The sequence below is a fragment of the Petromyzon marinus genome, unplaced genomic scaffold (assembly GCF_048934315.1).
Source record: "Petromyzon marinus isolate PM22_M1 ecotype Great Lakes invasive population unplaced genomic scaffold, UKy_Petmar_22M1.pri1.0 PM_Scaffold_161, whole genome shotgun sequence".
Lineage (NCBI taxonomy): Eukaryota > Metazoa > Chordata > Hyperoartia > Petromyzontiformes > Petromyzontidae > Petromyzon > Petromyzon marinus.
Genome location: NW_027423126.1, coordinates 79,864 through 92,500, shown reverse-complemented (window position 1 = coordinate 92,500; position 12,637 = coordinate 79,864). Strand labels below are relative to the sequence as shown.

At 51.6% G+C, this 12,637-nt stretch overlaps 2 protein-coding genes across 3 annotated transcripts in view; one reads left to right on the top strand and one right to left on the bottom strand.

Moving 5' to 3' along the window:
- LOC142922751 (LIM domain-binding protein 3-like) overlaps positions 1-5,462 on the top strand; it is a 22,517-nt gene extending 17,055 nt beyond the window's left edge. The window contains exons 5-6 of the mRNA XM_076063599.1: positions 3,179-3,218; positions 3,721-5,462. Coding sequence (XP_075919714.1) covers positions 3,179-3,218; positions 3,721-3,811 — 131 coding nt within the window. The 3' untranslated portion in view covers positions 3,812-5,462. The remainder of the gene's footprint in view (positions 1-3,178; positions 3,219-3,720) is intronic.
- Positions 5,463-8,213: 2,751 nt separating this feature from the next.
- Positions 8,214-12,637, bottom strand: part of LOC116937039 (cyclin-dependent kinase 1-A-like) — a 52,210-nt gene continuing 47,786 nt past the window's right edge. For both annotated transcript variants that reach the window (XM_076063596.1, XM_076063597.1), the window contains exon 8: positions 8,214-10,562. In XM_076063596.1, coding sequence (XP_075919711.1) covers positions 10,440-10,562 — 123 coding nt within the window. In that variant the 3' untranslated portion in view covers positions 8,214-10,439. The remainder of the gene's footprint in view (positions 10,563-12,637) is intronic.

The following is a 12,637-nucleotide window of genomic DNA, read 5'->3' as shown; positions in this document are numbered from 1 at the left end:
CAGTCAGTCAGTCAGTTAGTCAGTCACTCAGTTAGTCAGTCAGTCAGTCACTCAGTCAGTCAGGCAGTCACTCAGTCAGTCAGCCACTCAGTCACTCAGTCAGTCACTCAGTCACTCAGTCAGTCACTCAGTCAGTCACTCAGTCAGTCACACAGTCAGTCAGTCAGTCACTCAGTCACTCACTCAGTCAGTCACTCAGTCACTCAGTCAGTCACTCAGTCACTCAGTCAGTCACTCAGTCAGTCACTCAGTCAGTCACTCAGTTATTCACTCAGTCAGTCACTCAGTCAGTCACTCAGTCGATCCTTCAGGATCCTCGCTCAGCTCACAGGCACCGAATCTCGTGAGTCACTTAGTCAGGCAGTCAGTCAGTCAGTCACTCAGTCACTCAGTCACTTAGTCAATCAGTCAGTCACTCAGTCACTCACTCAGTCAGTCAGTCACTCAGTTAGTCACTCAGTCACTCGGTCAGTCAGGCAGTCAGTTAGTCAGTTAGTTAGTCAGTCAGTCAGTCACTCAGTCAGTCAGTCAGTCGATCCTTCAGGATCCTCGCTCAGCTGACTGGCACCGAGTCTCGTGAGTCACTCAGTCAGTCAGTCAGTTAGTTAGTCACTCACTCAGTCAGTCAGTTAGTTATTCACTCAGTCAGTCAGTTAGTTAGTCAGTCAGTCACTCAGTCAGTTAGTCAGTCAGTTAGTTAGTCAGTCAGGCAGTCAGTCAGGCAGTCAGTTAGTCAGTCAGTCAGTCAGTTAGTCAGTTAGTCACTCAGTCAGGCAGTCAGTTACTCAGGCAGTCAATTAGTCACTCAGTCACTCAGTCAGTCAGTTAGTCACTCAGTCAGTCACTCAGGCAGTCAGTTAGTCACTCAGTCAGTCAGTCAGGCAGTCAGTTACTCAGGCAGTCAGTTAGTCACTCAGTCAGTCACTCAGTCAGTAAGTTACTCAGTCACTCAGTCACTCAGTAAGTCAATCAGTCAGTCACTCAGTCACTCAGTCAGTCACTCAGTCAGTCACTCAGTCACTCAGTCAGTCACTCAGTCGGTCACTCAGTCAGTCAGTCAGTTAGTTAGTCAGTCAGTCACTCAGTCAGTCACTCAGTCAGTCACTCAGTCACTCAGTCAGTCAGTTAGTCAGTTAGTCACTTAGTCAGTTAGTTAGTCACTCAGTCAGTCAGTCAGGCAGTCAGTTAGTCACTCACTCAGTCAGTCACTCAGTCAGTCACTCAGTTACTCAGTCACTCAGTCAGTCACTCAGTCAGGCAGTCAGTCAGGCAGTCAGTCACTCAGTCAGTTAGTTATTCAGTCACTCAGTTAGTCACTCAGGCAGTCAGTCAGTCAGTCAGGCAGCCACTCAGTTAGTCACTCAGGCATTCACTCAGTCAGTCAGTTAGTTAGTCAGTCACTCATTCAGTCACTCAGTCAGTTAGTTATTCAGTCACTCAGTTAGTCACTCAGGCAGTCAGTCAGTCAGTCAGGCAGTCACTCAGTTAGTCACTCAGGCATTCACTCAATCAGTCAGTTAGTTAGTAAGTCACTCAGTCGATCCTTCAGGATCCTCGCTCAGCTGACAGGCACCGAGTCTCGTGAGTCACTCAGTCAGTCAGGCAGTCAGTCAGGCAGTAAGTTAGTCACTCAGTCAGTCAATAAGTTAGTCAGTTAGTCACTCAGTCAGTCACTCAGTCAGTCAGTTAGTCAGGCAGTCAGTCAGTAAGTTAGTCACTCAGTCAGTCAGTTACTCAGTCAGTCACTCAGTCACTCAGTTAGTTAGTCACTCAGGCAGTTAGTCAGTTAGTTAGTCAGTTAGTCAGTCAGTCAGTTAGTCACTCAGGCAGTCAGTTAGTCAGCTAGTTAGTCAGTTAGTTACTCAGTCAGTTAGTTAGTCACTCAGTCAGTCAATCAGGCAGGCAGTAAGTCAGTTAGTTAGTGAGTTAGTTAGTCAGTCAGTCTGTCACTCAATCACTCAGTCAGTCACTCAGTCAGTCACTCAGTAAGGCAGTCAGTCAGTTATTCACTCAGTCAGTTAGTCAGAAAGTTAGTTAGTTAGTCAGTGAATCAGTTAGTTAGTCAGTTAGTCAGTTAGTCGGTTAGTCAATCACTCAGTCAGTCACTCAGTCAGTCAGTTAGTTAGTCACTCAGGCAGTCAGTCAGCTAGTTAGTTAGTCAGTCAGTTAGTTACTCAGTCACTCAGTCAGTCACTCAGGCAGTCAGTCAGTAAGTTAGTCACTCAGTCAGTCACTCAATCAGTCAGTCAGGCAGTCAGTCACTCAGTTAGTCAGTCAGTTAGTCAGGCAGTCACTCAGTCACGCAGTCACTCAGGCAGTCAGTCAATTAGTCAGTCAGTCAGTTAGGCAGTCACTCAGTCAGTCAGTTAGTTAGTTAGATAGTCAGTCAGGCAATCAGTCAGTCACTCATTCAGGCAGTCACTCAGTCAGTCACTCACTCAGTCAGTCAATCAGTCAGTCAGTCACTCAGTCAGTCAATCAGTGAGTCACTCAGTCAGTCATCAAGTCAGTCACTCAGTCAGTCACTCAGTCACTCACCCACTCACTCACCCACTCACTCACCCACTCACCCACTCACTCACTCACCCACTCACCCACTCACTCACTCACCCACCCACCCACCCACTCACTCACCCACTCACTCACTCACCCACTCACCCACTCACTCACCCACTCACTCACCCACTCAGTCACTCACTCACCCACTCAATCACTCACCCACTCACTCACTCACCCACTCACTCACTCACTCACCCACTCACTCACCCACTCACTCACTCACCCACTCACTCACTCACCCACTCACTCACCCACTCACTCACTCACCCACTCACTCACTCACTCACCCACTCACTCACTCACTCACCCACTCACTCACTCACTCACCCACTCACTCACTCACCCACCCACTCACTCACCCACTCACTCACTCACCCACTCACCCACCCACCCACTCACTCACCCACTCACCCACTCACTCACTCACTCACCCACTCACTCACCCACTCACTCACTCACCCACTCACCCACTCACTCACCCACTCACCCACTCACTCACTCACCCACTCACCCACTCACTCACTCACTCACCCACTCACTCACCCACTCACTCACTCACCCACTCACCCACTCACTCACCCACTCACCCACTCACCATTTCTGCTTCTTTACCCCGCAGTTGGATCACCAGAAGAGGAAGATTCCCACAAGAAAGCGAGGTGGGTGGGTGGGTGGGTGAGTGGGTGGGTGGGTGAGTGGGTGAGTGTGTGAGTGAGTGGGTGGGTGGGTGAGTGAGTGAGTGCGTGGGTGAGTGGGTGGGTGAGTGGGTGAGTGAGTGGGTGGGTGGGTTAGTGAATGAGTGAGTGGGTGGGTGGGTGAGTGGGTGAGTGGGTGAGTGGGTGGGTGGGTGGGTGAGTGAGTGAGTGGGTGGGTGGGTGAGTGAGTGAGTGAGTGGGTGAGTGGGTGAGTGAGTGAGTGGGTGAGTGGGTGGGTGGGTCGGTGAGTGAGTGAGTGAGTGGGTGAGTGAGTAGGTGAGTGGGTGAGTGGGTGAGTGAGTGAGTGGGTGAGTGGGTGGGTGGGTCGGTGAGTGAGTGAGTGGGTGAGTGAGTAGGTGAGTGGGTGAGTGGGTGAGTGGTGAGTGATTGGTGAGTGATTGGTGAGTGAGTGGTGAGTGATTGGTGAGTGATTGGTGAGTGTCTCACCCTCCCCACCCACCCTCAGGGACCGTTTCGAGTCTCAGATTCAGGGTGAGCGATACACTCGCCTCAGAGACTGGCACCACCAGCTGTCCGCTCGCAACCTCAACATCTAAAAACTACAACAACTACAACTACAACATCTAGCAACAACTATAACATCAACAACAACATCTAGCAACAACTACAACAACAACTACAACAACAATTACAACATCTAGAAACTACAACAACAACTACAACAACAACCTCAACATCTAGAAACTACTACAACAACAACATCTAGCAACAACTACAACAACAACCTCAACATCTAGAAACTACAACAACAACTACATCCAGAAACTACAACAACAACAACATCTAGAAACTACAACAACAACAACAACATCTAGCAACAACTACAACAACCTCAACATCTAGAAACTACTAAAACTACAACAACAACAACTACAACTACAACAACATCAACAACTACAACAACAACAACATCAACAACTACAACAACAACATCAACAACAACAACATCAACAACATCAACAACAACATCAACAACAACAACAACTACAACTACAACAACAACTACAACAACAACAACATCAACAACAACAACAACATCAACAACATCAACAACAACATCAACAACAACTACAACTACAACAACAACTACAACAACATCAACAACAACAACAACATCAACAACATCAACAACAACATCAACAACTACAACAACAACAACTACAACAACTACTACACCAGCAACTCGACGCAACTCCACTCAACTCCACGCAACTCCGCGCAACTCCGCGCAACCTCAACATGAGAGCGAGCAACTCCGTGCTCTGTCCACTGCTGGATGGATGTCGCTGTGGTGGGGGTGGTGTCTGTAGCCCCTCCCCCCTCCCCCCTAAGCTCCTCCCTCCTCCCCCTAAGCTCCTCCCCCCCTCAACCCATAAGCCCCTCCCCCCTAAGACCCTCCCCCCATGAGACCCTCCCCCACCCTAAGCCTCTCCCCCTCTAAGCCCCTCCCCCCTAAGGCCCTCCCCCCTAAGACCCTCCCCCCATGAGACCATCCCCCCTCAGCCCCTCCCGAATAAGCCCCTCCCCCCTAAGACCCTCCCCCTCTAAGCCCCTCCCCCCTAAGACCCTCCCCCTCTAAGCCCCTCCCCCCTAAGACCCTCCCCCCTAAGACCCTCCCCCCATAAGCCCCTCCCCCACCCTAAGCCTCTCCCCCTCAGCCCCTCCCCTTCAGCCTCTCTCCCTCTAAGCTCCTCCCCCCTAAGCCCCTCCCCCCTAAGCCCCTCCCCCCGTAAGCCCCTCCCCCACCCTTAGCCTCTCCCCCTCAACCCCTCCCCTTCAGCCTCTCCCTCTCTAAGCCCCTCCCCCCTAAGCCCCTCCCCCCTAAGACCATCCCCCCATAAGCCCCTCCCCCACCCTTAGCCTCTCCCCCTCAGCCCCTCCCCTTCAGCCTCTCCACCTGTAAGCCCCTCCCCCCTAAGACCCTCCCCCTCTAAGCCCCTCCCCCCCTAAGCCCCTCCCCCACCCTAAGCCTCTCCCCCTCTAAGCTCCTCTCCCCTAAGCCCCTCCCCCTCTCCCCTAAGCCCCTCCCCCCCTCCCCGTATCTTAGCGGAATGTTAATAGCGTCACGTGATGAGCCGTGACGTCACACGGTTATGGTGATAGTGGTGGTGATGATGATGGTGATGATGGTGGTGGTGATGGTGGTGGTGATGGTGGTGATTGCCAATAAAGAAACGAGACATCTGACTATCTGTGTCAATATAACAATACCCCTATAACAATAAACGCTACAACAATAGCCCTATAACAATACCCCTACAACAATACCCCTACAACAATAACCCTATAACAATACCCCTACAACAATACCCCTATAACAATACCCCTATAACAATACCCCTATAACAATACCCCTATAACAATACCCCTATAACAATACCCCTATAACAATACCCCTATAACAATACCCCTACAACAATACCCCTACAACAATACCCCTACAACAATAGCCCTACAACAATAGCCCTATAACAATAACCCTATAACAATACCCCTATAACAATACCCCTATAACAATACCCCTACAACAATACCTCTACAACAATACCCCTACAACAATACCCCTACAACAATACCCCTACAACAATAGCCCTACAACAATAGCCCTATAACAATAACCCTATAACAATACCCCTACAACAATACCCCTATAACAATACCCCTATAACAATACCCCTACAACAATACCTCTACAACAATACCCCTACAACAATAGCCCTAAAACAATACCCCTATAACAATACCCCAACAACAATACTCCTACAACAATACCCCTACAACAATAGCCCTAAAACAATACCCCTACAACAATACCCCTACAACAATAGACCTATAACAATAACCCTATAACAATACCCCTAAAACAATACCCCTACAACAATACCCCTACAACAATACCCCTACAACAATAGCCCTATAACAATACCCCTACAACAATAGCCCTATAACAATACCCCTATAACAATACCCCTATAACAATACCCCTACAACAATACCCCTATAACAATACCCCTTCAACAATACCCCTATAACAATACCCCTATAACAATACCCCTATAATACCCCTATAACAATACCCCTACAACAGCCCTATAACAATACCCCTACAACAATACCCCTACAACAATAGCCCTATAACAATACCCCTATAACAATACCCCTACAACAACAGCCCTACAACAACAGCCCTATAACAATACCCCTACAACAATAGCCCTACAACAATACCCCTATAACAATACCCCTATAACAATACCCCTACACCAATACCCCTATAACAATAGCCCTATAACAATACCCCTATAACAACACCCCTACAACAATACCCCTACAACAATAGCCCTATAACAATACCCCTATAACAACAGCCCTATAACAATACCCCAAAACAATAGCCCTATAACAATACCCCTACAACAATAGCCCTACAACAATACCCCTATAACAATACCCCTACACCAATACCCCTATAACAATAGCCCTATAACAATACCCCTACAACAATACCCCTACAACAACAGCCCTATAACAATACCCCTATAACAATACCCCTATAACAAGACCCCTATAACACCCCCCTCACCGTAGTGGGTGGAGCATCAAATTAATGCCACGCCCCCCTCCCATCATGACCATATAAGGAGTGGAGTGGGCGGGACTACCGCCTCCCCCCCCACTCCCCCAATGACTTCAGCGGAGTGGGCGGTGGCTTTAACTTCAGGTCACTGCCCCCCTCCCCCCATGACCATATAAGGAGCGAAGAAACCCCCCACCCCCTCGAGCTGTCCCCATGGCAACCGCCCCCCCCCCTCCCGTGAGATGTCGCCAAGGCAACATCCCCCATGACCATATAAGGAGCGAAGAGACCCCCCCCCACCCCCTCGAGCTGTCCCCATGGCAACCGCCCCCACCCCTCCCGTGAGATGTCGGCACCCCGATGACCATATAAGGAGCGAAGTGACGCCCCGCCCCCCACACCATCTCGAGCTGTCCCCAGGGCAACCACCCCCAACCAACCATGCCCCGCCCCCCATGACCGTATAAGGGCATGGGAGGGGGGGGCTGCACTGTCCACGACCCCGCCCTCCGTGTCTTGCATCATCAAACCCGTGCCCATATAAGGAGCGGAGGGGACGCGAATAGTCAGTCACTCAGTCAATCACTCACTCAGCCACTCACTCACTCACTCAGCCACTCACTCACTCAGCCACTAACTCACTCACTCAGCCACTCAGTCACTCACTCACTCAGCTACTCACTCACTCAGCCACTAACTCAGCTACTAACTCACTCAGCCACTCACTAACTCAGCCACTAACTCACTCAGCCACTCGCTCACTCAGCCACTCGCTCACTCAGCCACTCACTAACTCAGCCACTAACTCACTCAGCCACTCGCTCACTCAGCCACTCACTAACTCAGCCACTCACTCACTCAGCCATTAACTCACTCAGCCACTCACTCAGCTACTAACTCACTCAGCCACTCGCTCACTCAGCCACTCACTCACTCAGCCACTAAATCACTCAGCCACTAAATCACTCTCAGCAACTCACTCACTCAGCAACTCACTCACTCAGCCACTCACTAACTCAGCCACTAACTCACTCAGCCACTAACTCACTCAGCCACTAACTCACTCAGCCACTAACTCACTCAGCCACTCACTCACTCAGCCACTAACTCACTCAGCCACTAACTCACTCAGCCACTAACTCACTCAGCCACTAACTCACTCAGCCACTAACTCACTCAGCCACTAACTCACTCAGCCACTCACTCACTCAGCTACTAAATCACTCAGCCACTAACTCACTCCCTCAGCCACTCACTAACTCAGCCACTAACTCACTCACTCAGCCACTAACTCACTCAGCTACTCACTCACTCAGCCACCAACTCACCCACCCACCCAGCCATCAACTCACCACCCAGAGTATATTTGAGTATTTTTTTTATTAACAATGAAACTGCAAAACATCAAAGGAGCCCAAAAATCTAACGACAGAGTGAAGACACAGACAGAGACACAGACAGACACACACATAGAGACACACACATACAGAGACACACACATACAGAGACACACACAGAGACACACACATACAGAGACACACACATACAGAGACACACACATACAGAGACACACACAGACAGACACACATCACGCAAACTCATGTACATATGTACAGAGACAGCTGGCGATCGTGCAGACAGACAGAGAGATATATACAAGCAGAGACACACAGAGACACGCAGAGAGACACAGAGAGACACACGAGGACAATCAGAGACTCAGAGACACACAGAGAGACACAGAGAGACACACGAGGACAATCAGAGACACACAGAGACACACAGAGACACACGAAGACAATCAGAGACTCACAGAGACAGACGGACGGGTACAATCAGTCTCTACCCCCGTATCTCTCCCTGTCTCTACCCCCCGTGTCTCTCTCCCTGTCTCTACCCCGTGTCTCTCTCCCCATCTCTACCCCCGTGTCTCTCTCCCCGTGTCTCTCTCTCTCCCCGTGTGTCTCTCTCCCTGTCTCTACCCCCGTGTCTCTCTCCCTGTCTCTACCCCGTGTCTCTCTCCCTGTCTCTACCCCCGTGTCTCTCTCCCCGTGTCTCTCTCTCTCTCCCCGTGTGTCTCTCTCCCTGTCTCTACCCCCGTGTCTCTCTCCCTGTCTCTCTCCCCGTGTGTCTCTCTCCCTCTCTCTACCCCTGTCTCTCTCCCTGTCTCTACCCCCGTGTCTCTACCCCCGTATCTCTCCCTGTCTCTACCCCCCGTGTCTCTCTCCCTGTCTCTACCCCCGTGTCTCTCTCCCTGTCTCTCTCCCTGTCTCTACCCCCGTGTCTCTACCCCCGTATCTCTCCCTGTCTCTACCCCCCGTGTCTCTCTCCCTGTCTCTACCCCCGTGTCTCTCTCCCTGTCTCTCTCCCTGTCTCTACCCCCATGTCTCTCTCCCTGTCTCTCTCCCCGTGTCTCTCTCTCTCTCCCTGTCTCTCTCCCCGTGTGTCTCTCTCCCTGTCTCTACCCCCCTGTCTCTCTCCCTGTCTCTCTCCCCGTGTCTCTCTCTCTCTCCCTGTCTCTCTCCCCGTGTGTCTCTCTCCCTGTCTCTACCCCCGTGTCTCTCTCCCTGTCTCTCTCCCAGTGTGTCTCTCTCCCTCTCTCTACCCCTGTCTCTCTCCCTGTCTCTACCCCCGTGTCTCTCTCCCTGTCTCTCTCCCCGTGTGTCTCTCTCCCTGTCTCTCTCCCCGTCTTTCCCCGTGTCTCTCTCCCTGTCTCTACCCCCCGTGTCTCTCTCCCTGTCTCTCTCCCCGTGTGTCTCTCTCCCTGTCTCTCTCCCCGTCTTTCCCCGTGTCTCTCTCCCTGTCTCTCTCCCCGTGTGTCTCTCTCCCTGTCTCTCTCCCCGTGTGTCTCTCTCCCTGTCTCTCTCCCCGTGTGTCTCTCTCCCTGTCTCAACCCCCCGTGTCTCTCTTCCTGTCTCTACCCCGTGTCTCTCTCCCTGTCTCTCTCCCCGTGTGTCTCTCTCCCTGTCTCTACCCCCCGTGTCTCTCTCCCTGTCTCTCCCCGTGTCTCTCTCCCTGTCTTTCCCCGTGTCTCTCTCCCTGTCTCTCTCCCCGTGTGTCTCTCTCCCTGTCTCTACCCCCCGTGTCTCTCTCCCTGTCACTACCCCCCCTAGTCTCTCCCCGTGTCTCTCTCCCTGTCTCTCTCCCTGTCTCTCCCCGTGTCTCTCTCCGCCCGTGTCTCTCTCCCTGTCTCTCTCCCTGTCTTTCCCCGTGTCTCTCTCCCTGTCTCTACCCCCCGTGTCTCTCTCCCTGTCTCTACCCCCCGTGTCTCTCTCCCTGTCTCTCTCCCTGTCTCTCTCCGCCCGTGTCTACCCCCCGTGTCTCTCTCCCTGTCTCTCCCCGTGTCTCTCTCTCCCTGTCTCTCCCCGTGTCTCTCTCTCCCCGCCTCTCCCCGTGTCTCTCTCCCCCTGTCTCTCTCTCCCCGTGTCTCTCCCCCCGTGTCTCTCTCTCCCTGTCTCTCCCCACGTGTCTCTCTCTCCCCCTGTCTCTCTCTCCCCCTGTCTCTCTCCCCACGTCTCTCTCCCCGTGTCTCTCCCCGTGTCTCTCTCCCCGTGTCTCTCTCCCCGTGTGTCTCTCTCCCCGCGTGTCTACCGAGGAAGAGAGTCTGCGAGTGTGGCAGGGAGCGAGGCCTTGTCCAGGCTGTTAAAGTACGGATGAAGCAGAGCTCTCTTAGCGGAGATCCGTGTGGCCGGGTCGTAGATCAGCAACTTCTACTCGGACACACACACAGATAGACACACACAGAGACACACACAGAGAGACACACACACACAGACACACACAGAGAGAGAGACACACAGACACACACAGAGAGACACACACAGATAGAGACACACAGATAGACACACACAGAGAGAGACACACAGATAGACACACACAGAGAGAGACACAGATAGACACACACACAGATAGACACACACACAGATAGACACACACACAGATAGACACACACACAGATAGACACACACACAGATAGACACACAGAGAGAGACACACACAGAGAGACACACACAGACACACACACACAGACACACACACAGAGAGACACACACAGAGAGAGACACAGACACACACACAGAGACACACACACAGAGAGACACACAGAGAGACACACACACACACAGAGACAGAGACACACACACAGAGACACACACACAGACACACACAGAGAGAGACACAGACACACACACACAGACACACACACACAGAGACACACACAGAGGGAGAGACACACACAGACACACACAGAGACACACAGAGACACACAGAGACACACAGAGAGAGACACACACAGAGGGAGAGACACACACAGAGGGAGAGACACACAGAGACACAGACACACAGAGACACACACAGACAGAGACACAGACACACAGACACAGAGAGACACACACAGAGGGAGAGACACACAGAGACACACAGAGGGAGAGACACACAGAGACACACAGACAGAGAGACACACAGACAGAGAGACACACAGACAGAGAGACACACAGACAGAGACACAGACAGAGGGAGAGACACACAAAGAGAGACACACACAGAGACACAGACAGAGGGAGAGACACACAGACAGAGACACACACAGAGAGACAGAGAGAGAGAGACACACAGACAGAGACACACACAGAGAGACACAGAGAGAGAGACACACAGACAGAGACACACACAGAGAGACAGAGAGAGAGAGACACAGAGAGAGAGACACACAGAGGGAGAGACACACAGAGGGAGAGACACACAGAGGGAGAGACACAGACAGAGGGAGAGACACACACAGAGAGACACACACAGAGACACACACAGAGACACAGACAGAGGGAGAGACACACAAAGAGAGACACACACACAGGTACACACACAGAGGGAGAGACACACAGACAGAGACACACACAGAGAGACACAGAGAGAGAGACACACAGAGAGAGACACACAGACAGAGAGGCACACAGAGGGAGAGACACAGACAGAGGGAGAGACACACACAGAGAGACACACACAGAGACACAGACAGAGGGAGAGACACACAAAGAGAGACACACACACAGGTACACACACAGAGGGAGAGACACACAGACAGAGAGACACAGAGGGAGAGACACAGACAGAGGGAGAGACACACAAAGAGAGACACACACACAGGTACACACACAGAGGGAGAGACACACAGACAGAGACACACACAGAGAGAGACACACACAGAGAGACACAGAGAGAGAGACACACAGACAGAGACACACACAGAGAGAGACACACACAGAGAGACACAGAGAGAGAGACACACAGAGACACACAGAGAGAGAGACACACACAGAGAGACACAGAGAGAGAGACACACAGAGACACACAGAGAGAGAGAGACACACACAGAGAGACACAGAGAGAGAGAGACACACAGAGACACACACAGAGAGAGACACACACAGAGAGACACAGAGAGAGAGACACACAGAGACACACACAGAGAGAGACACACACAGAGAGACACAGAGAGAGAGACACACAGAGACACACACAGAGAGAGACACACACAGAGAGACACAGAGAGAGAGACACACAGAGACACACACAGAGAGAGACACACACAGAGAGACACAGAGAGAGACACACACAGAGAGACACAGAGAGAGAGACACACACAGAGAGACACAGAGAGAGAGACACACAGAGACACACACAGAGAGAGACACACACAGAGAGACACAGAGAGAGAGACACACAGAGACACACACAGAGAGACACAGAGAGAGAGACACACAGAGACACACACAGAGAGAGACACACA